Source organism: Dermacentor albipictus, chromosome 2 (genome assembly GCF_038994185.2).
Source record: "Dermacentor albipictus isolate Rhodes 1998 colony chromosome 2, USDA_Dalb.pri_finalv2, whole genome shotgun sequence".
Lineage (NCBI taxonomy): Eukaryota > Metazoa > Arthropoda > Arachnida > Ixodida > Ixodidae > Dermacentor > Dermacentor albipictus.
Window position 1 is genome coordinate 80,519,425 of NC_091822.1, and position 23,299 is coordinate 80,542,723.

The following is a 23,299-nucleotide window of genomic DNA, read 5'->3' on the forward strand; positions in this document are numbered from 1 at the left end:
AGAATTAAAGACACAAATTGTGTAGTACTTTCTAGAAGGCACACAGGCACCAGAGATTACACTGGGACCTTCGACAAGTCATTTATAAAAATGAACGCGCTTGACTCCCAGATCATATTTTCTAAAATTGCCGACTGCAGTCATCATCATTGTGATTTCACTGTAACCTGTTTTCTCGGCACAGGTTCACCCAATACAGAGTTAGGTTCGCGATTCACAGATTTTGCCAGTACCGAGTTTTTCAACGTCAATAAAACGTGACAATATGATAGCAGAAAAGTAAAACTGCGATGTGCTTTCCCAAACATTCTTGGATGCGATGGAATGCCTCTTTAGAATGGCTATACCTAGCAATAAACGAGAAGAAAGGGGGTTAACCGAGGGGCCCGATTTTTATTAGTCATATCATAAGAAGCCAACAAACACTGACACCAAGGACAACATAGGGTAAATTACTTGTGCTTAATAAATGAAATAAGGAAACGATAAATCAATGGAAATCAACGTGGATGAAAAAACAACTTGCCGCAGGTGGGAACCGAACCCACAACCTTCGCATGTCGCGTGCGATGCTCTACTAATTGAGCTACCATGGCGTCGTTTTCCCATCCACTTTCTTGGGTATTTATGTGTCCTAGTAGAACCCTGGGAGTGTTAGCCAGCGCCACCACTCACAGACCTTGGTGGCAAACATGGAACGTCTTTTTTGCCGCAGGCGTCACGAGAACGTGATCTTTTTTTAGGGTGAAGGCAACTGGTCAATAAACCCACATATGCTACCTGAAGGCATCAATGTTGCCGGATTCGAGACCCTTGTTATGTAATAAACGAGATGAAAGGGGGTTAACCGACGGGCCCGATTTTTATTAGTCATATCATAAGAAGCCAACAAACACTGACACCACATAGGCTAAATTACTTGTGCTTAATAAATGAAATAAGGAAACAATAAATCAATGGAAATTAAAGTGGATGAAAAAACAACTTGCCGCAGGTGGGAATCGAACCCACAACCTTCGCAATACCTAGCAATGTTTCAGATGTCATGCATTTTTGGTTCATTGCTTGTGAACCAGAAGCCCCCCCGTATCAACTTACATAGATAACAACTTGGGAATTTGCCCAAAAAGTGTTATGCAAGTGTTCATTCACGCTAGCATAACAACAAGAAGGCATCCACAGCTCAATATGGCATCAGCAATATAGGGAAGAGTAGAGAGGGCTAATTAGGGCAAAAATGGCTCACCTAAACACAAGGCTGGCTAGTTGGCCGAACTGCTCAGCAAAAGTACCAATGAGCAGTGGCACAGTCAAATGACGTCAAACACCTCAACAAAATTGAGCGCTGCAGAGCACTTGAAAGCGACCAGCAGAAGGTACCATCAGTATACGAAACTTCGCAGCAACGGACAATGTAGGGAGTGCCCTGCATGCAAGTACGTACCAGATACGTCATGTACCGCTCCCAGAGGTCGGCCACAAGGCAGTGTTGTGCCAAGGCACGCTCGTAGAGGCACTGGATGCGGGCAGGGTCACCCTGTGCTTGCTCCCACTCCAGGTAGGGCAGGTACGTCGACAGGTCTGGCACTCCCCTGTCATCTTCACACAGCTTTTGAAGGGCACCGTGGGAAACAGACAAAAGGGGCGACAGTGACTGACTGATTCATAGGGTTTCATGTTTCAAAGCCACAGTTTTGCTGCGACAGATGATGAGGTGGTGGGCCCCACATTAACTTTGACCACGTGAGATAACAAACACTGGAACATTGGATTGAACTATAAGGTCGAACCTTGATACTATACCATAAAAAATCTATTTTTTTGTGTTATTGTCATGTAACAAATATTTGCTTATAACGAAGACTGGACATAATGACATGGGTATTTTCATATTAAATGTGACTTGGTAATGACAAGGCTTTACTGTAATACAAAATACAATAAGATTCTGCAAATTTTGCGTTGGTCAACAAAACTCCACTCATGAGTACCCTAAGGCGCCAAAGCTTTTTCACAATGCTTGTTCTGTTGAATATTCTCAGTCTCAGTATATTCTCAGTTTATGAACAAAATCCCACAAAGAACTCCACGTATATTTATGGGCTCAAGGGACTAGCACATTATACTAGTGTCAAGACTTGAGGGCAAAGTTTCAGTGCAGACTGCTCCTACTACTAGTGGCTGGCATTACATGGCACCATGCGAACACATGTACAACCACCACCACCATCAATCATCATCATCATCATCATCCCAGCTTGCCAATTATACACTGTCATTTTGTTTACTTAGGGTGGTGCACCAACTTACAGGGCCAAGATCACCATAATATCATCTGCAATAGTTGTATTTGATGATGATGATGAAACTTAGTCAATGTATGTTCCTTTTGCTGTTGATCAGACAATTCTAAGCTCACTTTCAGTTCTTATTCTGTTCCATCAAGCCCTGTAGAAAAGGTTCCCTGAAGACACATGCATGCAAAAAAAAAAAAAAATTGTCACAAAGGGCCTCTTGCCAGCCCCCACGGCAAATATGGTTACACATTTGAAATGGTTACATGCCTTCTAGGGAGTGTACTACTGCAAAAATTTTTCAAATTGGTTTGTTAATAGCAGAGAGAAATATTGAGTTTTCTGCAATTTTTTACTTTTCAAAGGCCGCATCCCCCTTAAAAGGTCCTGAACCACTTTTTATCGAAGAGGAGAAATGCATTTGAAGTTCAAATGGGCTATTTCAGAAATACTTTGCCCCCCAAAATATTTCAATGCGTTCAGCAGGAGTGGAGTTATTCGCAAATTAATATGGCTTTCGCGGTGCTTCCGCTCCTTCTTCAATGCCTTGCAGTGCGAAGGCTACGGCAGAGCGGGGCATGCCCACATAGCTCCACCTCCTAAATGCCATCGTGGCGTTGTTAAAATTTCGTTTTGGATGTTAACGTTGACTCCACAACTTCTGATTTTGGCGCTTAGGACGTGCCAAATGTGGTTGTCCTCGGCAAACTGCACTGCGCTTGCGCATTTGCTTTGTACACGACAGGGCTTGAGTGCAGGCGGACCAGCTGTCCTTCACCAGCTTGACAGACAGATAGTAGACACATCCAACTTGTGCATTTTTTAAGCATTATCCCTTAGTCTGGCAAGGCATCTAATCAGGAGCAGCTAGGAGTGAGCACGCGCTGGCAAGCATGCATGTACGACAGCGCCGCATACGACAGCCAAACCTGACTGAGATGTTCATAGCAGCGGATGAACTGTTTTTTTCACCAAACCCGAGGGGTGGTTAAAGGGATATTTTTCATCATTGTACAGCGGCACATTCCCAGTGGCACGTACCTAGTTGCCCTAGGCAGGAAGACAGTTAGATACGTCGACAGCAACATAAGCAGCACATATTTTGTAAAGTGCGAACATTGGGCCGATTAGCCACCAATAGGCACGCAGAACTTGCTGTGAGTCTGAAGGTTGTAGAATCGTTCACGGGTGGAAAATCCCGCCAAACCTGACAATGAAACGGAGCAGATAGCGCCTGCTCTCTACTGTCACCACCAGCAATGCGAATCACATGATGAGCGGTCCTTTCGACTGTCACGCACACTGGCCTTATGATAACCCACCAGCCATAAAGTTGGGATAGCCCTTCTGCATTTCTGAGAAAAACTGGAAAGCAAAACTTTCTATGCAATAAATAAAAGGTTTCTGCAAAACACAGGTTCACTATTTAACTGAGAACCTTATTGGTATTCAGTACAACAGAGTGTCACTAATTCATTAGCTTCAGAGGAAAAAAAGTGCTTGATGCTATTGAACAGAGATTATACTGTACTAACCTTAGCACACGTACTACAGCCTATGGAGGAAGTATGGCAGCTGGGCTCGAAGTGCATATGAGGTTGGCCATTTCAAAATGCTGATGGCGATGTGGTAACGCAGATTTAGGCTCATACTCGATTCTAATGCGGACAAAATTTTTGGACCCATCTTATCGGAAAAAGAGGGTACGTTAGATTCGAGAAAATACGGTATGCACAAACTAGTTATTCTTTTTTAAGTACGCTACTACCAGCCCCGTGGATGTGCTACAAGCACTTCAATGACATGTACAATGTGTAAAAGAACAGACTGATGTTTTAAGTAGTAATACATAACTTGAGGCATAGCATAAAACAGCACACAGGACAACAGAAGAGACTGTCTTTGTCTCTTCCAACGTCCTGCGTGCACTTTTGCTCTGTACCTGAAGTTATGTACCATGCATATGTGACAAATTCAGTTGAAGTGAAATTTCGTTGAAAAAAAGAAATTAAATTATGGGGTTTTACGTGCCAAAACCACTTTCTGATTATGAGGCACGCCGTAGTGGAGGACTCCGGAAATTTCGACCACCTGGGGTTCTTTAACGTGCACCTAAATCTAAGTACACGGGTGTTTTCGCATTTCGCCCCCATCGAAATGCGGCCGCCGTGGCCGGGATTCGATCCCGTGACCTCGTGCTCAGCAGCCCAACACCATAGCCACTGAGCAACGAAATTTCGTTGAAGGTGACCTTCGAAAGGGCTAGATGCAGTGGCTCAAACCACGTGCATAGAGCCAACACTAACCAGAGCTGTCTCATATTCCTGCACTTTTTCCAGCTTCAGCTTGGCCTTCTTGTAGAGATGCTCCACAGATGGCTCGATGGCTGCCTCACTCCACTCTTTCAGTTCTCGGTACGTCTTCTCCATGCCTGCAGGCCAGTGGCAACCAACTGTCATAAACACTGCCTCAGCTTGAACATTCAAGAAATTATGCTCAACACATACACAGGTAGCCAAGAATGGATGATTTCTGCACTAACAGGAATCAGGTGGAAAAGAACACAGGCAGTGTGCCCAAAACCAGTGAATTAACTGGTGCAATCACATTATGTTAATCGAGGGCTTCTTATTAATAGGCACTGACTTAGCAGGCAATTCGTTGTCTAGAGTATTGCGCAGGGACAAGTAAAAGTGATGAAGACACAGTCCCACTAACAAATGAGGAGTTACTGCATGTACATGAAAACTAGGCACAATATGGAGCTCGAGGTGGTGCCTCTGTGCTGGCAATCACCTATTCTGCCATCCCTAAGCCTTTCTGTTTCCACTCAAGATGGCTGTTGGGGTTGGCTTTTTCCACGAACAAGTTTTCAATGGTGACGCTTTGCTCTGAGGATCCTAGTGCAAGACAGCCCTTTTTCGCTGGAACAGCATCAGGTGCGTAAACGTTTTTGCTCTTGTCTGCCAGTCCCTTTGTTTTGGGTGTTGCTCGAGCATCAGCTTGCCTACGGTGCCTTGCACCTGCCGTGAGCAGATACCAGGTGTTGCTCCTTTTCCAAATGCTAAGCTGAAGAGCAGAGCCTAGTGCCCGTGCATGGTGATACTATGCCGAGCCACACTTATCGGAGTCCCCAGCCAATGGCGATTCACCTAGCTCTCGAGAGCAGACCCACTGCTTATCGCAAGAGTATGCAGCATAGCAGCGGGGACACTTTTTCCTTAGCAGTGTATCGCAACGAGCCATCCTCTATTAGCAGCGTGCTAGCAGCACTCTTTGTATATTGTTGGGATAAGGGGGAGATGCCAACGGCACTATGCCTCGGCACACCGACTGTCCATAGCAATTGCTGACTCCAACTAAATACTTGCTCCCTAGCTGCGGCACCGAGGAACAACTCATCCAAGTTCAAGCCTGAAGCAAAAGAAGGCCTCCCATCCCGACATGCACTGAATGTCTCATAGTTCTCAAATCGTTGTGATGCCGAGGTGCACAAGCCCTAAAATGAAAAAATATGGATGTTGAAAGACTTGTGTACCATTATGGGTGTCACTGCAGTAGAAAGACGGCGATATATGATTTCATTTTTTCACGAGAGAAGCAGACGACACACATTGAAGAGCTGCCTGGATAAGAAACTTCACATCGGGAAAAGGTGACAACTGATATTATGCCGGTTTGTTTTAAAGGGCCCCTCACCAGGTCTGGCCATATTAAGCTGACAAGCGCAGAGCATACAATATGCGATAACCATCGTATCTGCAAAGTATCCCATCGCTATGCACCGCGGAAAGATATGAAAGTTCATACCAAACACCGCTTTCCCTTCTTCTCACGGTTGCCGCGCTCCAAGCCGGAGGATGACGTACACATGCTAGTGCGCCTATGTACATTAGTTTGCTGTGCCGTCACTCGTGGGGACACGTGACTTCGAGAATTATTCTAGGCAACATCTGTTATTTGTGCAATATGTTGCTTGAATAGACGAATTCAAGCTTAGAGAAATAATAAAACAACCAAATCGAATGTCTGTGTCTTTTTGTTTAATTCGCACTGCAGCAAGAGAGATGTACTTCCATTTTGTCTGCTTGTACCCAACGTCGTGCAGTCGTGCACACAGACACCGAAAACTATCAGACATCGAAAACTATGTAATTTTTTACTGTGTTGCAGCGTGGGATCATGCACTGTGATCTACTTGTGCCTGCCTCAGTATTTGTGTAGCACTGACTTATAGCACTAGTCGGGTGTCCCCGAACACATCGTGCAAAATCATGCACTGTGTGAAGCAAGGCAATCACAACAGCTTGCGCGTGATTCCATCAGCGGAAAGGCACTGCGCCCTAAGAAAGCGAGGAGAAAAAAAAAATGAAGGCGGGGCCCATGATGTATGCATCACCCGATCCGTGAGGTTTAGTGTGGGAGAACGTAGGGAAGGAATTTCGCTTGCGGAGGCTAGACGGGGCAAGTGGACAGAGCGTCTCGCTTCGCAGTAGAGTTTGCCTGCTGAGATCACATGTTCGCAGCACTGAAATATTTCCATCTCGGCTATTAATGAGCCAATTTGAAAAGTTTTGCAGGCAGGAAACATAACAACATCCACCATATAACCAAAATTTGCTATGGGGCCTGGTGAGGGGCCCTTTAAACACTTCGCTTGGGACTTCTTTCGTCCCGGCGAACAAAACATTGCTTTCAATATCTAGCTGACATTTAAAATCACAGAGTGTGCTTTGTTTAAGCAGGCACTTTAATAAATTATGGTGATGTACATTTTAGCTTCATTTAGTTTTATTTCTTTACACCTTCTGCCCCAGCATTAGTGCTACTAATGCTTTAAGCAGCAGGAATATTCTCACTAATGTACTTTTGTTGGCAGGCACGGTAACAGGAATGATAACTGGCTCGGAAAATCTCAAGTTGATCATGACACATGTTATGCCACGAAGCGACACATCATTTTCATAGCGTGCTTTAGTTTAGCGGTTCAAGCAGAAGATGCTGGTTTCTCATTCAATGCGTTGAGTTTTCAGTTTATTTGCCCTCAAGTAATTCAGAAGTAACAGCAAACAGTGCTCGTTTCACCTTTGGCGTGTTCGACCTGCGCACAGCTAGTTTGCTTTCCGACATTCTGCACAGACCTAAATTTCATTACAACTGGTTCAGTTCATTTCCAAGTCACACATCTACACTAACACAAGTGAATTTGTTCAAAAGAAAGCCTGAGCTAAATTTTGTAAACCTATTGGAAGAAACTCAACTTTTTACGATTGGTTGTTATTCACTTCTTGCATTTCATTAGGGTTTGAGAATTTCTACGAGTGGTTAACAAGCCCGAGCCCTACATTGAACACTGTGTTCTGCAAGCATGAACAAGCACCACCCAACGGACGCAGATGACCTTATCACACGTATCAGCTTGCTATAAGAAGAAGTATGCGGCCCCGACTCACAAACAAAACTCTCATTTGCTTTTACCCCAAGACACGCTGACCAGGTAACGTTAAAGTTTTTAGCCTCAGTGCAGAATTTAGCTTCTGAAAACAAGACAGGCATTCCTGCCTATATATTGTGAGATGCTATATGTTATATGCTGCAACATGTGTCACAGTGGGGAATTGCCTATGAAGGTCTAGAACAGTTGAGTATCGCACTTGTACTAGTGCAGCAATGCCGCAAAACATGTGCTTGCACCTTTCGGAAGCCCACTACACACAAACACCTCCCTTTTTTAAACCTGCGGCTCACTTGAAAGCCTCTTTGTCTTTAACCAAAAAAAATCTGGTGTGGCCCACTGGGCAGGCCGGACTTTGGCACACACAGCTGAACGATTTCTGCGGCTTCATCGCTGAAATCCTTGAGACTGTTCAAAATAAGGTAATTGGCAGAAACGACCCATTCAGCTTTGACGAAACCCCTCGATTCGACGCCATGAACGAGAAACACATGGTCGCAGCACCAAGCGAAAGAGCTGCCATGAACCGGTATGTCGTTGCCATCTTTGTTTATTTCGACGGCGTTGCCAGCACAAGTAGCAGGTTCTGAAGTTGCCAATAGACAACCACGTGCACACTTGGAAAGCATTTATTACGACTGCAACTAACACTTCGAGCAGGCCAGCTAGCTATAGCTGACGTCACTGAGGGTTCCTTCGAAGAGAATAACACACAAGGTAAAGAAGGGCTTCCGACTTACCTGCTGGGGATATGGGCGGCTGCCATGGCAAAAACGCGGTTGAATAACCACGTGTGGGAAAATGGGAGCGGTGGCAGGGACTTCCACATTCGCCACTTGCTGGTGACCCAAAAAGACTCGGGCAATGTCAGAGGGACCTCACGTGACTCACCTGGTGGCGCTGATAGCACTTGCGATGCCTGTGCGTTGCCCGCGAAACGAATGTTTCCCCTCTCCCCAACCTGCTTGGTGTGCAAGTGACCGATGCAATGTTCACCACACGCGCGACAGTCATGGGACCCGAGGATTCTCACATCCCTCCCTCCTTAAATATTTAGTTCCCCTACAGAGGAGAAATCGCTGGAAGGACAACGGTGACGAAATATCTGGGCAGATGCGATGGTAGGGCAATGCTTTGTTTCCTGTTGTGCATCACTTGGCCCCCTTTCGCAGGCTGTGCTTGTGAGATACGACATCCCTACAAACATCATAGAGGAATGAGCGCAAAGGTCTCACACTCCACAGAAACGCCTCTTGGACCCGTGGGGTTAACGTGACTTTTCATTCGTCCACTTTGATGTGTGGTAAGTGGTATCCGTGGCTCTACAGCACAGTTAACCTTTGCTTTAAGCCACACCCCCATGGAGGTGTGCAAACAGCTATATTCGGTGACAACCTCAGATGGTAACGATCATCATCATCATCACATGTACAGATTATACCTTGTCACACGACAGCAGGCTGTAGGAAAGCTATATATAGTACTATGGTAGTACTGTGGATCACATTCAAATACAGACAACGTGTGAGGGACGTTTGTCCTAAAGAAACTTGCCAAAAAGTGGGACTGAAAGCTGCCTCTTGAAAAGACTGTAGATACGGTTCCTCTGTGCAACGTACTGCTCCCGCTGCTCCTGTGTGCTCTCCTCACTGGCACCTGCCTGGAAAGAGCAAAATATAATGCCACAAGCTATCGAACTCTCAGGTCTGCATGTGAACTTCAGAGGCCGCAGTGGTGCCCTCCCTTTTCCTCCCAGCCTCTCCTTTATGATTGCAACAGGCAAAATTAAACACAAATATGTCTCAAAAACACACCATTGTCTTGCTTTAGCAGAGTCCAAGAGTCAAGCATTATACAGTAACCAGCCCAAAAGACAGAATTCTTAGAACAAAACAAATTCAGGACGCAATGCTAGACTGATGGTAGTGGTCTAAAAGTCTGTTTTGTATGTTTGTTCTCATTAGCAACTTTGTTCTGCTTTCTTTCTTCTATTTCTCTTTTTGTGCTAGTTATAATGCCCATGCTCTTGGAAATGCACCAACATGCCCAAGATTTATCGTTACCTAATTAATAATCGCAGTATGTACAAGCCTGCAAATGTTATAAACCAAGTGCGGTGGAATACTTTACAGAACATTTAAATAACCCTTGTGCCAGGTGTTACGGTACTGAAGCTTGGGTTGGATTATTGAAGATAATGATATTAATTATGCAACAAGAAATAATGTTTAATGAACTAGTAAAAAATCCCACTAACAAATTGCATCAGGGCACATGCTGCCATGTGGAACAGAAGTCAGTCAGCATTCAAAGCATGTCCATTTAGAAAGAAACATAAGGCTAGCAGCAGTTCCAAAGTACCCATCATTAAAGTTGCAAAGAAATGTATTGGTGCATGAGTTTGTATTTTCCTGTAAATATTATTTGCACATACTGCAATTTGACTACATAGAACATGAATATATTTTGTGGTGCGTTCTCAAAACTGGTATCCTAAACTAGTACCTGGATTTTCACTAAATGGGCATGCTACAAGTACAGCAACCAATGTGAAGTACAGTGACAAGTACAGTGACCAAAAAAAATAAATAAATAAAGGTATGAAGTGTGAGAATGGGCATTGCTTTGCAGGAGGTATGATGCTTTTCCTTATCTTGGAAGCCCTTGTTGACATACGTTATCATATATGCATTGAGAGCATTTCTGCATCCACCCTAGACCTGTCAGGCTTTTACTTCTTGAATGCTGTCATACTGTTTTACTGGTTTCCAATATATGCTCTTGCAACAAAATTAATGGAGTTACCCTTCTTTGAACATAATGTGGTTGAGTAAACATCTTCTCAACATCACAGCTACCATTTGCAATGCAGAGGAACATCAGCGCTGCATTATTAAATGCGTAAGCATTTCTATGCCTAATAACAAGGAACTCCATCCGTCATGTAAGACAATCACCTTTAAGATAGGGCCTGCAGTAGCGAGCGAACTGACCTTTGTGGTGCCTCTCGCTTTCAATGCGAACTAAGCAGTGAGAACACAGGCCCATATGGCTGCGCCCCACGCAGCTGCTGCCAGAATAGATTTGATCACGGTTGATAATGGTTTGGTGCGGATGGATAAGGCTCTAAAGAGCGATAACGGCTTGTAATAATCGGAACATCATCAGCACACCTAGCACCACCACCTGGAGTAGTCTGCTTATGTCAACAATTCCCCTTGCAATGCCGTTCGCAGCAGTTTGTGTTGCCATGCGCTGTCATATATACTGGTTGGATCAAGTATCATAACAGCGATAATGAGATTGGGCTACGTGGAGATAATCAAGAGGCAAAACGCTTGTGCATACTTAGACAACTTCCAGAGAAGTTTCTGCGCAAGTTGTTTTTGCTCCCTAGCGCATTATCACCATTTACAGGGATGCGCCAATGTCAGGTTACTAAACGTCATATAACTATATGTGTTACACGGTACTAAAAAAGCAACAGGCTTTCATTCACTCATCCTTGGCAAGCACTGTAAATATTATATATTTATATATGCCAGTTACTGCTTGAGTGTTAAGTGATAACGAGGTTTATAGCACATTTCAATGTTCATATCCTCAATACTATGACCTGTCTTAACCACTTGCTCAGAAAAGACTGACAGCGTTCATTAGTTTTGTGAGACCTGCATTTATTATTATAACTTAAAAGAGGATGCAGACTTGTGGGAGAAATCAAGTTTATCCTGATTTTGATCCAATTTTGTTCAGGGTGCTAAAATCAGACATTATCCAAAAAAACGATGGACCCTACATATAACGCAGCAGAAATCTAGGAAGCTCCCCCATCCTTTCCCAATCAACGCTCTGTAAATGTAGCAATGCAGGAAAATGGAGAAGCAAACATTACTTTCATTGCAAATGAGAGCTGTAACACCACAAATTTATTTTTTCATTCAATGAAATTTGGGACACTCCTCTTCCAAAGAGAGCCAGTCTCATGTAAAATGCTTAGCCACACATTTCCGAATAAGAAACAACATGTGTTAAATATTTACTGGCCAACAAGAGGCAAAAGCCAAGTGTAATGACAAGGTAATTTACTATTACCCAGAGTAAGCTCTATTATTGTGAAAGTTGTACTGCAATTTTTACAACGATATTAATTTGGAGCCCATCTACGACTAACTTCAAATGATGTCGTCATCCAATGTTTAATGAAGACAAAATTTTGTTTGCTGACAATGTACTGTAGCTGCTTTCTTTAGCTTTGCTTGCCTTGTCTGAAATTCAGTCTTGCTGCTTTTCATAATCCTTCACCGAGTGATGTATAGGTGTCTATAACTTTTGTTACATATTGTCATTGTATTTGTGAAGTGTTTAATATATGTTGTTATTCTCTAATTACAGGAGGTCCTGACCTTACACCTTTACTTTGAAACTGCCTTTAGAAATGTTTTTTATACTCCTCTTGTTGTGACACATGGAGCGAGTTAATAAGTGTGAAACCTGAATGGACAACCAAGGACCACCCACCTGGACGGTGGACAGGAGGCAGATCTCGAACTCACGGTAGGCCTCCCACAGGAGGGCACCCTGGGAGACGTGCAGGCCGGCAGCCGTGACTGCCCGCTCAAACACCTGCCGCACCCGATCAAGCCCTTGTTCAGCATTCATCAGGCCAATAGAGAACTGGGCATACTCCAACCATAGGGCCACCGCTGGGGAAGAGTGGGTCGGGGCATGCACAATGCAAAGATGACAGAAAAAAGCACCATTCCATGTTTAGGCTCAAAAATTTCTACTGAAAACAACCAACAGGCAAAAACGAAAAAAGGAAGGAGTAGACAAGAAAATGGCATGCTACCTGTTTTCCTTATGGTATTTCTTTCATTTCATCATTCAGTAATGGACATACACACTATATTAAAGAGTGTCAGTGACTTACATAGGTAGTCATGGACGGCTCGCTCGAAGAGCGGCATCACTTTCTCTTTGTCCTCGTCACTCTCACACAATGTGCTCTCGTCTTTGATCCACTCCAGCCACAACTCTGCGCATCAAGAAAACGGGACGACGTTATCATCAATGAATGACCAACGAAAATAAAAACTACACAGTTTGTAGAGATTTTACATATTTAAAAACCTACCAGGCGTAAGGGGGAAAACCTTGGCCATAGCTTCCCTCGCTTCCCGCAGCTTCTCGAGGTTTCCCGTGTTACGCAAGAAGGTGATCAGAGCTGTGTGGCTATCGTAATGGTACGGGTTGGCCGTGATCTGCAAATCGAGAGCGAAGCACGGTTTTTCTATAAGCAAATCGCAAAAGCTGGTGTGGAGGCTTTGCGCACAAGAAAACATCGGTGCAGCGAAGCGCTTACAAGCGTCACTTCCAGCCAAGTGGGAAAAAGAAAGGTACAATATCATAGCATCGACCCCTTTAAGCGCATCTGAGTGCTGTAATTCTTTCGTGTGACGAACGTTAACGTCAAAGTACCACCTAGCAACACCACAAGTATAAGGTCTATTGTCCGTAATATTTCTGGACCACCAAAAGATCGACTAGCATGGCCCAGCAAACGTCTAAAAAAGTTCTACAGTTAAAAGACGCACGTGAGGAGTCTACATGTGGATGTCATATGTCTCGTCAGATGCCGGTTATCGCACAGCAGAGAAACCGCGTTGCATATTACGCAGCAATTTGGCACGAGAATTTTGGAACGTGTCAACGCTTATTTATTGGCCCTCATTTCAACTCCCTCCCGACTCGATCACACAGAATTTTGTGGTGTGGATTACAGCACTCGCGACCGTCATCATTTTGAGCAAAATGCGTCTACACAGCGTGGGCCCGGCCTGCAAGAGTAGCGCATGCTGTTGGCTCCACCTTTGCTTGCAACTCTTCTATTTGTTTTCCTTCCTCGGCATCGGCGTCTTCGTCGTCTTCTGCGCACGAGCTGTCGTCAGACATTGCATCCTCTTCGTTCTTGTCGTGATTTGTTTCCATCTCCTCGCTTAAATCGTTCTCAGCACCCGCCATGTTTCTAGGAGGTTATGTCAAAACCAGATGCTGTACGGTTGTAATGCCAAAAAAAAAATAACTCTAACAAAATAAACAAAGTAATGTTTTATTCTATTGTAAACATAAATATTATGTGTTGTGCAATATTTAACTGAACCACTTAAATTATTGTGCGTATACCAAATCTCCACCTCGTTTTCTTTGCTGTTTGTGACCATGCGATGCGCCTGTGTATGGCGTGTATTGATACGGTGGAGATGGTGTAACAGGGCAGCTGGGGATATGTTGCGTGGGATTACGGTGATCATGTTTTGATATTTGCATAGCTTAAGAGCCTAAAGACTGTAAATAAATGCGGCAACATGTCTTCTGTTTCGTTAAGGACGACGCTTTTACTTTTTCTCTGTTTCACGTCGTGCACACTTTGGAGACTTGGTGCTTGTGTGGACAGAGGTAAGCGGTCTGGATGTAACAACTGCACCCGTTCCGAAAGCGGACTGAAGCGCGGGTTTAGCGGTGCTGCTAGCGCAGCTCAATGTCTGCGCTGTTTGTTTGTCAGATGCTGGTATTGTCTTCGTCGTGCTGAGTCAAGACAGTGCAATGAGCAGCAAAGCGGCAGAGCAGCTGTCGTCAAGCATAGCGGAGCAAGCTGCAGCGCTGAAAATGGTATACACATTCATTTGTTTTGCCTGTCAGCGGTGTAAATTGATTTCAAGTGCTCGTTCGCATGACCTCCTAGCCGTCTGAGCGGCGAGATAGAAAAATACTACATAAGCAAACAGCTCGGACGGCCAGGCAGAACCACCTGGTTCTGGCGAGCTTGCTAAGGGATGGGTGTTGGTGGGATAAACTAAGGGACAACAGCGCTTGCAGTGAGTCGTACACTACACCAAAGTCCCGTCAGAGGATAGGTATTAGTTACCGTTCGTTGAACCGGCAAGAGCTTATTAATAATAATCGCAGTTTTCTTCCAGGCTAAATTAATTAAGCAGCAATTAATGAGTCGTACACTACACCCAAGTCCCGTCAGAGGATAGGTATTAGTTATCCTTCGTTGAACCGGCAAGAGCTTATTGTTAATAATAATCGCAGTTTTCTTCCAGGCTAAATTAATTAAGCAGCAATTAAGATCACCGCATGCGAAGAAAATAGAAACAACCGATTGCACTATTTCCAGCTTAGTATCTGGAGTAGTATTTTTCACGCTTGTGAGTAGGAGTCGGTAAAAAATGTTTGCTAAACTATTGTAGTGTTGGCCAGCAGTGCGATCAGCAGAGAATGACACAGATGTTAACCCATACCACACCAGACGCAAGACCCTTTATCACGCGAGCACTGATATATATACGGGCAACAGTGGTGCCATCTCGTTATGGGCTTTGTTAGTTACGCAACTAAGGGCACCTAGTGTCGCCCTACGACACTACATCTACCCCTTCCCTAAATACAAACATATTCACAAAACCAGTCAATGTTTATGTCCAAGCAAATAGTCCTGAAACCTTGCCAGTGGTCTTCTGTTTCTTGTGGACCGACGAAACGCTGCCAGCCCACCAGCAGTTTCGATGGCAACGGAAGCACTGTCACCATCTTCTAAAGCAAGGCTTTCATGTACTGGACCCTGTGGCTGTGAAAGATCTGAACATATTGACGGAGATAGCTCCAAATGCCCAGAGGTTCTGCCAGGTGTCCGTGGACTTGGCAGCGAAGAGGCCTGTGCTCCGTGTAGAGGCGCAGTTTGGTAGTCGTCATCCCAACGTACCGCATGTTGTGGCGATGCTCCCGTTGGGACTGCAGTCAGCTGTGAGGCAGTCCAAGTTCGACCGTCTTCCAGGCAGAAGGACCAACGCCCTATGCGCTTAAGGATCTTCAGTGGAGGTCCAAAGCTGGGAGTGCCTTTCGGACCAGCAATTGGTTTCTTAACGCGCACATACTTCCCAACTTGGAACTGCGGTACTCGGGCTGCTCTTCGTCGGTCAGCATACACTTTGTTTTTGCGCTGGTGCTCTTTCACCCTCTTCCAAAGTGATAACATCGGAGCAGGGTCCGTGAAGAAGTTAGAGGTGAGATGTCCGATGACGTCCAAGGATGTCCTGATGTGCCGGCCATGCAGAAGCACTGCAGAAGAAAGGCCAGTGGTACTGTGAGGAGTAACTCTGAAGATCCCCAAGTACTCTGTAACAGTGTTCTTCACTGGTCGCTGCTCTAGCAAGGCCAACTGACTATAAGATTTGAGCACACGGTTGAACCTTTCAACCTGTCCATTTGCCTGTGGGTGATACACAGCCGAGAAGCTGTGCTTGATGCCCCTGTCTTGAAGAAAGGACTCTAATTCTCGGGATGTAAATTGTGGTCCATGATCCGATACCAGTTCGTCGGGGTAGCCTTCCCGTGCAAATATTGACAGGAGGAAGTCCACCACTTTAGTGGAAGACACATCCCTGCAGAAAGCAACTTCTGGCCATTTGGAAAAATAATTAGCAACCGATATGACGAAACGGCAGTCTGCTGGTGCACGCTCCAATGGGCCAACAATATCAACAGCTATCTTGCTCCAAGGTTTATCTGGAAGTGGAACTGGCTGTAGTGGAGTGGGATAGCTCTTAGCACTTTTGTCTGCCTACTGACAGACCGTGCAGCTTCTGATGGCATTCTCTACTTGTTTGTCCAGGCCTGGCCACCAGTACTTTTCACGAAGACGTTGCTTGGTCTTCACAATTCCCGGGTGCGATTCATGGGCAAGCTGAATAAACGTAGCAGTGAGCTTGGCTGGAACCACAATACGCTCCGAGCGCATAAGCAGACCAACTGTTACTGACAATTCGTCCCGGAACTCATAGTAAGGAGTCAGTTCAGCAGTCAAACATTTCTTCGCTGGCCATGATGTCTGAACAAAATGAGCAACCTCCTGGAGTTTGCAATCATCGGCTGTAGCAAGTCGAAGGTCATTGACATGAACTGAAGATGTGACCAGACACACAACTTCCTCTTCAATCTGAAGACCATCTTCTGCGTCTGGAACAGGTAGCCGGGACAAAGCGTCTGCTACCTTGTTGTATTCTCCACGTCTGTACTGAACTATGAAATTGTAACGTAGCAAACGAACGGTCCACCTTGTGATGCGAAGTGGTTGCTGTCCTGTGCTTTGTATCTAAAGTAGAGATATTAGGGCTTGATGGTCCGTTACCAACGTGAATGGTCGTCCCCAGTGATAAATGTGCCATTTCTCGCACGCCCACAGACACGCCAAGGCCTCCCGCTCTCCCGCTGAGTACTTCCGCTCCGTTTCTGTCAGAGTTCGGGATGCGAATGCAACAGTGCGAATGTGTGGCCCGTCAGCCTGTTGTAGTACTACTCCCAGGCCATAAGCAGACGCATCTGTGGCCACAATAACAGGGAGCGTCGGGTCGAGCATTTGCAGTATCTTGTGCGTTGCTAGGAGCTTCTTTACCCTTGTAAAGCTATTTTCGGCAGCGGCATCCCTTTCAAAATGTACATCCTTACGAAGCAACCTACACATAGGTTCTACCTCTTCAGCCAGGTGCGGGATAAACTTAGCATAGTACTCAACCAAGCCCAAAAATTAACGCAGCATGCTTGTGTCTGTGGGGGTGGCAACGTGAACAATGGTATCAACCTTAACTTGAAGGGGAGCTATTCCTTCCAAGCTGCCGCGATGCCCAAGAAATGGTAACTTCGATGCATTAAACACGCATTTCTCATTGAGCTTAAGTCCAACTTCAGAGATGCGTTGACGAACTTGCTCCAAATTTCTCAAGTGCTCTTTTTCAGTCCTGCCAAAGATAATGATGTCGTCTAGGTAGCACCGTACCCCTTTGCAGCCTTGCAGGACCGTTGTCATGAGTTGCTGAAACGCAGCTGGGGCTGATGCCAGTCCGAAGCACACCCTTTTGAAACGAAAAACGACATCGTGCATAATGAAAGCAGTGAGGCCTCTGCTATCTGGGTGAAGCAGCACCTGGTAATAGGCAGAAGCTAAATCGAGCTTTGAAAAGTGGCGTGCTCTATTCAGAGAGTGTAGCAGCTCTTCCGTATGGGGCAAGGGAAAGCTGTCGACTACAATCGCTTTGTTAGGCTCTCTCAAGTCAACGCAGAGGCGGATACTGTCATCCTTCTTGCGGACTACAACGATAGGAGAAACCCATTCGGAAGCTTTCAATGACATCATCAGAAAGAAGGCACTCAAGCTGGTCGCTAACCGGCCTGCGCAGAGAAAGTGGCAAACGTTTGAACTTCTGCACGGGTGGAGAGGCTGACAACTTTATCTTGACCTTGTGCTGAATGCCCTTGGCAAGTCCAAGGCCTGGTGAGAATAAATGGCAAAATTTTGCCCATAGCAATGCTGGCATACCGAACTTTGGTAGACTTAGCGGACTGAGCTGTTCCTGTGCAGTTTTAGCTGCTCCTTACAGCATGGCATCTGAACTTTCTTCGGCAGCCGTGTGCAGGCAACGTAGCTGTGCACCCACAATATGTAGTTCTAGAGCTTGCACAGCGTCCAGACCAAGAAGAGAAGTGAATTGCTATAACGGCCGTTTTTTCTGTGTATGAGATTCCGGCTTTAAGTTGTCCCAGCACAGGAATCTTCCGGCGTTGGAAGTCCAACAAAATAAGTTTAAAGCTGGTCAATCATATTCTGTCTGCGAACACGCTTCGGATTTCTTGTTCCCGTATAATTGACACAGCTGGTCCAGTGTCGACCAAGAACTTCACAACGCGCGGTTGCGATTTGGAGTTGATTGGCGCGACTGTCACTTCAATGTAGACACCTGTGGGCTTATCTTCGTAAATAGTGAGAATGCTGATGGTGTCTGACGTGTCAGCCATCGTAACCCGAACGCTCAGGAAGTCAAACGAATTAAGAACACCACCACAGTGGTCGTCCTCTTCGACGGCATGAAAGTGCCTATGTCATGTGCGGCGTCAGCCTTCTACGCTGCACGCTCTACAAAAGCCAAACTGAGGTGTGCTAGGCGAGTGGCGGCTTGGGACATCGTGCGGACGTCTGCCCCAACCCCACCAATGAGAATTGCCGGGGTTGCGGACTAACCTCCCCACCCGATGACCACCAGTGTTCGCCGAAGTGCGCCCTTTGCGGAGGCTCGCATCTTACGGCGGACAAAACGTGTAAGCAGCGCTTTCAAGTCCCATACGTCGTACGCAGACACCGACGGCGCCGTAAGCGCGCCAAGAACAAGCACCAGCAGCAACAGCTGGACAAGGAGAACGGGCCACGTGGCTCCAGCGCGGCGAGAGCCCCCAGGAGGGAGGGGCTTTAGGAGAGAGTAAAGTCCCTTGGGAGAGAGTAATCAAGGGACTTTAGGAGAGAGCGCTCCGTCACGCCCTCTGGTCGACAACGCAGCTTCTCCAGAGGGCGCTCTCGTTCCCGAGGGCGCTCTACCTCCCGGGTTTGGATCCAGGAAACGCCAACCTGCGCCGATCGTGTCAAGCCGAAGCAGACGACGTTGGCTTCAAAGGTAACGCAGGTAGCATTGCCGGAGCATAAAGTTGATCCCAGAGTCGCTCAACTCATGCAAGAGAACGCTCTACTCTAAGCAGAAATGCAGCAGATGAGGGACGACTTTGCGTCGATCCGTAAGTCGTACCCCGCGCAAGTCGAGAAGCAACAGGTGCCTCCCTGAGGGGAGCCACAGGCGCGCTCGGGTAAACGTAGGGCCGCGCCCCCAGAGGGGGGCACTGACTCTATGGAGACCGAGTCCAATAACAAAGACTTAGAAAGCATGCAGCGGGCAGTTCAGCAGCTCGCTGAAAGCGTGACTGTCCTCCTTAAAATGATGGCGTCCCTGGAAAGTGCACAGGCCGCGTTAGCTACAGCTAGACAGCCTTCGAGGGAGCCCCGTCGGGCACCTTTACCCGCAAGCGCCGTCCCCGTCAACAAGACGGTGAAATGGCCAATCCAAGTCAATCACCATGGCGGTCAATCCCAATAAGTTGGTTGTGTGGCAGTGGAACTGTGCCAGTTTCCAATGGCGCAAAGCTCCGCTGCAGCAATTCGTTTCGGCACAGGCGGTCAAACCGCACCTAATTCTGTTACAAAAAACTCTCGACGACGCGCCCACCTTCCCGGGATAGCGGGTCGTATCGATACGGGAGGAAGGAAAGCGGGGTTTAGCAACCTTGGTCGCACGGAAGTGCTCCTTTCAAGTACACAAATTACCAGTTGGCAAAATTAGGGCGGAAATCATTATGGTCGAAATTATCCCTAACAATTGGCTTAAGAGCAGTGTCTGCCTTTTGAACATATACAGCTCGCCGTCGGATCAATGGCAGGCATTCGCCGCGATCATGACAAAGGCGGTGGCCCTGAGCAAGGGGGCCCCCATAGTGATAGCGGGTGACTTCAATGCACCCCACAATGTTTGGGGATACTCCCGCCAATCCACCAAGGGCAATCCCCTTGACCAGGCAGTTGCTGACTGCTCACTGGAATTGATTACGGATCCTCAATACCCGACGCGAACCGGCACGTCGGTAGTCCGAGACACCGCTCCGGACCTGGCGTTCGTCAAGAACGCCCCCGGAGCAGGATGGCAAAATTTGCAAGAGAACCTGGGTAGCGACCACTTCATTGTGGAGATTTCCCTAACAATAGCACAGCCCCTACCAGGGAATTTAAAGTGACGGACTGGGATGCCTTCCGGAAAATGCGAAAGGCGGACCAGACCGACTACGGTAATCTCGATAGTCTGTTCACAAGACTACAGAAGGACGTACAAGCTGCGACCAAGGTGGTTAAGACCGACCTAAAAGTAGATCGGATGGACGCGCGCCTTGCGCACCTCCTAGAAGGCCAAAACTCCATCCTGCGCCGCTGGAGAACGCACAGACTCCACCGTCGACTTCGCAAAAAAATTGCGGAGTTCAATCGTACAATAAAAATTCATTCCATCGAGCTGTCTTAACAACAAAGGAATGAAGTGTGCCCCTCGGTTGATGGGCAGATGAGAACGGGGGACAAATAGAACCTGCTCAAACACTTACTCGACGATTCGCTAAGCAAAAACAATCAGAGACTAGTCATCGATCGCATACTTCATAATCAAAAGGCGGCGGGTGTATTTGAGCACGTCCTCCTTCCAGAGTTGGCCGAAAAGTATCTCCCGCTGGGCCCCTCCGATGACGGGGATTATCCTCGTACCGGGATGAGCGGTGGGGGAGCTCGACGCCCCCTTCACGGAATCCGAAATCTATGAGATGCTCCAAATGCTCAACGGTCGCTTTGCACCGGGCCCGGATGGTATCTCCAATAAGCTCCTCCGCAACTTGGACGAACAATCAGTTGCGCTGCTTACCGGGGAGGTCAATAAAATTTGGGAAACGGGCCTCGTCCCCGACTCCTGGAAGACAGCCTCAGTGGTGCTCATCCCGAAACCAAGCAAACCTCTTGCGCCGGAGAACATGCGACCCATCTCGCTTACGTCCTGCGTGGGTAAGGTGGCCGAACATGCCATTCACAACCGTATATCTAGGCACTGTTAGGAACGGCCTGCAGAGATGCCGACATTCAACGTTTTCTGAGCCAGCTGCAGCTGCGAGCGTGGGGAGCTTCCCCGAAGAGACCATGGAAGCCTTCAACACTCGCCGCGGTGGCTCGTTTCGTAGGGACCGCGAGATGCCGCGTCAACAACCCCTCGGCGCCGCATGACTAAACGCGATCGGCGGACCAACTATTGTTAGTGAAATTGCCAACGCCTTCACGGTTCGACTGAAGCAGGGGGATTTCCTGGAAGGAAATGCCTTGCGGTGCCTACTCACGGGCCTTTGAAGACGTGAGACAATGGACAGCGGCGGAGGCCACTGTGCGAGTTCCGCTCGGGGATTAAGAGGCGTCTGCTCGGGGCAAGCCACGTGTCAGCGAGAACCCGCTCAACTCGGGTTCTGGGAACCAAAGTGCGTACGTGTGTATGTGAGCCCTCCTCCTCCAAAAAGGCGGGTCGACTGCGTTGACGATGACGTCGAACGGTTTTCTTACCTAGGGAACTAGGGACCAAGGGAGTGTTTATAAGCAGCTGTTGTCGGCTGCTAGTGTGTGCTCGTCAAGGTGCTCGTAGTGTGCTCGTCAATGTACTCGTGAGCTGCGTGCTCCATTTGGGAGCCACGCTTAGACTGTCGAATGTATCTCTTGTTTAAACTAAATACTGTAAATAAACCCAGTACGCCTATTCCTCCCAAGTTACTCTCTACGACCTTTGACCCTTACAAATGGTGGTAGCGGCGAGATCGTCTGACAACTCTTACAACTGTATGCCAGCGGTGGGATCGTCCGACAAATCTTACAGCACATAGAAACTAATGAGTTATTCCCTCACAACATGGTCGGCTTTCGGCCGGCGCTCTCCACACAGGATATCATGTTGCTTATAAAGAGACAAATCATTGACGACGACACTCGAGACACTCGGGGCATCCTTGCTCTAGACTTGTCCAAGGCTTTTGATAACATCTCGCACCGGTTCGTGCTAGACGCCATCTCGGACCTGGCCTGGGGCCACGATTCCATGCGTACGTTAGCTCCTTCCTGAGGGATCGAAAGGCCACTGTCAAAATAGAGCAAATCAAATGCAAGGAATTTGCATTGAGAGCGACAGGCACCCCGCAAGGGGCGGTCATCTCTCCCCTACTGTTTAACATCGCCGTGAAGGGCCTTTCGGACAGACTGACCACAGTAAGAGGAACGGGTCACGCCCTCTACGCGGATGATATTACCGAAATATATTACCGGAGTATATGCCGGAAAAATCGTCGGCATATACGATGCATGTTAGCTAAAGTCATTTTTGCAGTTTCCCACAAAATGTTTGCTACAAATCCGTGTTGTCTCTGATGGCGACAACGGACTTCCATCGACACTGTGCGGAAATAAACAAAATATATCGCCGTATAGCACAAGTACGACATGTGCACACAACTTTAACTAGAACGTCCCCTACAATATAGAATAGAGGCAGCAATGTAAATAGCTTGGCCACTTTTTAACTGTGCTCAAGAGATAGAAGTTGAAAGTATTAGTAATCATTTCTGCTTCAGTAATGCCGGCGCGACCAAGACGCGGGCGTGTATCGTCCAGTAACTCGATCGATCGGTGCAGTTTTGATGCAGGAATGAACTCCGGTCATGTTCAATTCATCTTTCACATAATCAATCTCGGTACGCGTGAACTTCGGCCACTACTAGCGCATGCAACAGAAGTAGCTTCCATTCTTGGGCAGCGCACACACAAACGAACACTAGAAAGAAGACTGGACAAGCGCTGGTTGAACAACTGAAAGTTTTTATATGAATAAAAGGATTATATACCGAGTAGTCATGAAATTCATGTGGGTTACATATAAAAACCGCCATACACTCACGAGTGATCAATGAACGAGCTCGCTTCGTTTGCCAGTTGTTTACTTCGTTCGGCGCACCGCAGTAGTCCATGTCTGTCGTCTGCTTTTTTCGTACCACTTTCTTGGGAATCGGCAGAATTTCACTGGTGGCATCAACCCTTTCGTGTTTAAAT

At 46.8% G+C, this 23,299-nt stretch overlaps 2 protein-coding genes across 2 annotated transcripts in view; one reads left to right on the forward strand and one right to left on the reverse strand.

The window, feature by feature from the left end:
- Positions 1-13,788, reverse strand: part of LOC135896073 (squamous cell carcinoma antigen recognized by T-cells 3-like) — a 94,334-nt gene extending 80,546 nt beyond the window's left edge. Inside the window, exons 1-7 of the mRNA XM_065424405.1 lie at positions 13,621-13,788; positions 12,887-13,013; positions 12,683-12,787; positions 12,271-12,455; positions 9,304-9,409; positions 4,601-4,725; positions 1,445-1,609 (exon numbers count right to left, since the gene is read on the reverse strand). Coding sequence (XP_065280477.1) covers positions 1,445-1,609; positions 4,601-4,725; positions 9,304-9,409; positions 12,271-12,455; positions 12,683-12,787; positions 12,887-13,013; positions 13,621-13,773 — 966 coding nt within the window. The 5' untranslated portion in view covers positions 13,774-13,788. The remainder of the gene's footprint in view (positions 1-1,444; positions 1,610-4,600; positions 4,726-9,303; positions 9,410-12,270; positions 12,456-12,682; positions 12,788-12,886; positions 13,014-13,620) is intronic.
- A 202-nt stretch (positions 13,789-13,990) lies between these two features.
- LOC135896066 (beta-1,3-glucosyltransferase) overlaps positions 13,991-23,299 on the forward strand; it is a 42,897-nt gene continuing 33,588 nt past the window's right edge. The window contains exons 1-2 of the mRNA XM_065424397.1: positions 13,991-14,208; positions 14,315-14,421. Of these exons, the coding sequence (XP_065280469.1) occupies positions 14,118-14,208; positions 14,315-14,421 (198 nt within the window). The 5' untranslated portion in view covers positions 13,991-14,117. The remainder of the gene's footprint in view (positions 14,209-14,314; positions 14,422-23,299) is intronic.